This window comes from Mus pahari, chromosome 23 (assembly GCF_900095145.1).
Source record: "Mus pahari chromosome 23, PAHARI_EIJ_v1.1, whole genome shotgun sequence".
NCBI classification, from domain to species: Eukaryota; Metazoa; Chordata; class Mammalia; order Rodentia; family Muridae; genus Mus; species Mus pahari.
In genome coordinates, this window is record NC_034612.1 from 32,570,153 (window position 1) to 32,574,169 (window position 4,017).

At 54.6% G+C, this 4,017-nt stretch overlaps 1 protein-coding gene across 2 annotated transcripts in view; it reads left to right on the forward strand.

The window, feature by feature from the left end:
- Positions 1-2,395, forward strand: part of Ap5z1 (adaptor related protein complex 5 subunit zeta 1) — a 14,473-nt gene extending 12,078 nt beyond the window's left edge. The window contains exons 15-17 of one of the 2 annotated variants that reach the window (XM_021186690.1): positions 397-529; positions 607-821; positions 928-2,395. In XM_021186690.1, the coding sequence (XP_021042349.1) occupies positions 397-529; positions 607-821; positions 928-1,198 (619 nt within the window). In that variant the 3' untranslated portion in view covers positions 1,199-2,395. The remainder of the gene's footprint in view (positions 1-396; positions 530-606; positions 822-927) is intronic. The other variant, XM_029533867.1, reaches the window with a different exon arrangement.
- The last annotated feature ends 1,622 nt before the right edge of the window (positions 2,396-4,017 follow it).

Genomic DNA, 4,017 nt, shown 5'->3' on the forward strand with positions numbered 1-4,017 from the left:
CTGGGGGATTCTAGGCAGGGGCTCCACCACTTAGCCACACCTCAGCCCCTCCCTGGGGGATTCTAGGCAGGGGCTCTACCACTGAGCCACACCCCAGCCCCTCACTGGGGGATTCTAGGCAGGGGCTCCACCACTGAGCCACACCCCAGCCCCTTACTGGGGGATCTTGGCAGGCCATCTACTCTTCAGTTTTATGGTGGGTCTCACTCCACCCCATGCCGTCCTAGAACTCACAGCCTTCCTCCTACCTCCCTCTCTTTAGTAGCCTGGGTTTCAGGCATTCGAGGCCCCAATGGTTGGCAGCTTTTCCCTTCGCTTTGGCTCTCCTGATCCCATTGGGTGGACTGGGGGGGCCTGCCCTGAGTACGTGCTTCACAGCATCCCCGCTCTCCTCAGGGTGCTGAGCTCCCAGCTCCTGCTGCTGTGTAAGCTGAAGCCGTCGCTGGTGGTGGAGCTGTCACGAGAGCTCCTTGAGTTCGTGGGGAGCGTGAGCAGCATCCGCAGCCGAGCCAGCATGGTCACTTGTGTGGTAAGCGCACAGCCACCCTCCCCCGTCAAACAGCAAGCCCCCGGTGCAGTGCGTACTGACCCCTGCTCCTGCTTTAGGTGTGGGCCATTGGCGAGTACCTGTCCGTGACCTGCGACAAGAGGTGCACAGCGGAGCAGATCAACAAGTTCTTTGAAGCCCTGGAAGCCCTGCTGTTTGAAGTCATCCAGTCCCGCCCCTTAGCCGACTTGCCCTGTTGTCCTCCAGAGGTGGTCACTGCACTCATGACCACGCTGACCAAACTAGCCTCCCGGAGCCAAGACCTGATCCCAAGGTACCGAGCGAGGGAGCGCAGAAAGAGACCCATAGAGGGCAACCATTTAGGTGCCTTGGGGAATTCGTTCTTGGCAGCTATGGACCTGAGACCCTCTCTTTCCCAGGGTGTTGTTGTTCCTGTCCAAAATGCGAACTCTGGCCCAGAACCCAGCCACCAGCTCTGTGCACAGTGAAGAGGGTGTGGCATCCATCCGGACCCGGGCCGCGGAGCTGCTGACCCTCCTGAAGATGCCCAGTGTGGCCCAGTTTGTGTTCACACCCCCCGCGGGCGTGTGCCAGCCTCGCTACCACCAGGACACCAACGTGGCCCTGCCTCTGGCTCTGCGCACGGTCAGCCGGCTGGTGGAGAAGGAGGCTGGCCTCCTGCCAGCTTGAAGGGACAGTCCCCACCTGAACAGTACCTACAGCTTGAGAGCCTGGGCCGTCAGCAGTGTTGGAGCTGAGCTGCAGGCGTGGGTGGACATGGCTGTCAGGATGGGGTCACCAGCCCCTGGGGATGAGTCATCTCACCTTGTCTCGGGCTGGCCAGTCAGCCTTGAGCAGCCGGTAGGCGACTGAGTGTTACTTCCTAGGCCCAGCAGGTTACTTGCTGCTGTTACTCATTTCTAGACTTGGGGGCAGGGAACAGTGCAGGAAAAATAAACTAAAAAATTATTTATGCTGGGCAGTGGTGGCGCACGCCTTTAATCCCAGCACTTGGGAGGCAGAGGCAGGCAGATTTCTGAGTTCAAGGCCGGCCTGTAAGTTCCAGGCCAGGACTACACAGAGAAACCCTGTCTCAAAAAAAAAAAAAAAAAAAAAGAAAGACCAAAAGAGAAAGAATCATTTACTGTTCTGTGTAGGTGCTTGCACACACCGCAGTGCACACGGAGCTCAGGTACTGGTACTTGGGTCTCTCCTAAAGCCATGTGGGTCTTGGCTGGTTGCCTGGCTCGATCACAAGCGTCTTTACCTACTGAGCCATTTTGCCTGCCCCCAAGTAAACCTTCCAGTGCTGTGTACAGCCCAGACCCCTCTGCCTTCCTCAGGCTGGGAGAGAGCCAGGAACCTGGGCTGCTGCCTTCCCACCCTGCCCTCTGTAGAGGGAAATACCTGGGTCTCCTGATTGGCTCCTGTGTCCTTGATGTGACAGAAATGACATGCTCTGGAGCTGAAACTATGCCACATAGCCCTGCCTGAGTTTAATCCTGAGTGTAACCCTAAGCATGGGGTACACACTGTAATCCCAGCACTCAGAAGGTGGAGTGAAGTTCGAGGAAGGTCAGAAGTTCGAGGTCAGCCTTGGGTAGGTAATAACTTGAAGTGCAGCCAGGGCTACAAAAGAAATTGGGCCTAGAAGATGACTCAGCACATAAAAGGCCTTGCTAGATGAGCCTGATGACCCAGGGTTGACCTTGGTGTAAGACCCCCCTTGGTGTATACCCAACTGCGAAGACAGTAGTTCAAATCTCAAAGGCTTGCTAGAGCAGTGGAAGAACAAGCCGGAAGGCAAGAACCAACTCTCAGAACGCACGCCATGCCTTGTCACATGAGACATTTTAAAAGCTAAATAAAACTCAAGGTGTGTTCATGAGGGTGCAGCGTCTTCTGGGACCTCGTGCAGGTGGTAGTTGCCTAATTATGCTGCTTCCTAATTTAAGGCTATGGAAGGCTAGACTCGGAGGACTCTTATGTGCCCCAGCAGTTCTGCACGGAGGCGTCCAGATTTCATGGTGCTCAAGGCTGCAGGGTCCTGAGCCTTTTTGCCATTTTCCTGAGCCCTGGGCAGATAGTTCTTCAGAACTACTCAGGTACTGACAGCATATGGCCACCAGATGGCGCCACCGCACCGTTTATTGATGCGCACTTCTTTGGCCCCACCCACAGCTCCATCCTTCACTTTCTTTCTGGGCTCTGTATTGGACCTGGAGCGCCCTCAGAAAAAGTTGAATTTAGGCTCTGGCTGAAGTCTGCGGCTACGTGGGATGCTCCTACCGAGGCCATGGGGATACTAAAGCCCACGTGGACCTGTTGCCACTAGGCCTGCTAGGCCCCTGACCAAACTCCCTCCCCGAGCTGGGCCTGGACAGATGTGCTCAGGGAGTGCCATCTGTTCCTGTGAGGGCAGGGTCCCCTATATAGCAGGGGCAGAGGGGACAGCGGCATTAGTGATTTAAAAAAAGCCTTTTGCTTTATTCAGTGAGTGTTTTGCCTGCGTGCATGTCAGCGCGCCATGTGCATGTTTTGCGTGCAGAAGTCAGCATCAGACCCACTGGAACTGGGGTTGCAAGCTTGTGAGCCCCCGTGTGCTGGGAATTGAACCCAGGTCCTTAGGAAGAACACTTAGTGATCTTAACCACTGAACCATCTCTGCAGCCCAGAACCTCGGCATCCTTCAGTCACAGGGTACATGGCTCCCCGGAGCACTGCGCAGAGAGTTGACACCATGCCAGCCCAAACAAGGGCAGAGGTGTTTGAAGACACACTGCCCTCTTCTTGGTGGGCACCAGACAAAGCTAAGTGCCCACTCAGATGCCAGGGGCTGCCCTGGCGACTCAACTCTCAGAGGTCAGCTGGGGGTGAGGGTCACATAGGGGATTCAGCCATTCTTCCTACCTTCGTCTGGCTAGAGGCTTGGGCTCCGGGCTCCTATCCCCCCCCCCCCCGTGGGGTTGGTGAAGCTTTTACACCTCCACAGCTGCCTTTTGTACTGTTGTGATCACCTTTCATATGAATGCTTGACAACCCGCTTGCATACACGCCATAGTTCTAGTATATGGTATGAATGTGTGTGAGTGTGTGTGTGTGTGTGTAAGCATATTTCCATGTGTGTGCCTACAGTGGAGAGGCTGGAGGTTGGTGCGGAGTGGTTGGTTTCCTCAGTTGCTCTCCACCTAATTGGTTTTTGTTTTTTTTCTTATGTTCTCCTTGGGGCGGGGTGTGCATGCGTGCGTGCCAAGGCAGAGCATGCGTGGAGCTCAGGACAGATTTTGAGTCTGTTCTGCCCTAGGGATTGCTCTCACATTGTCAGGCTCTGCAGCAAGTCCTCTTACCCAGTGATCCATCCCAGCAAACAACCTCATATTTTAAAAATAATTATAGTTTTGAATGGAAATAGTTACTTTCATACAGTTTATGCTGATGAGTTCCCCCACTCATCTCCCAGCCCCCTACCCTTCCACCTTCACATCTTTCTTTCTTTTTTTTTTTTTTTT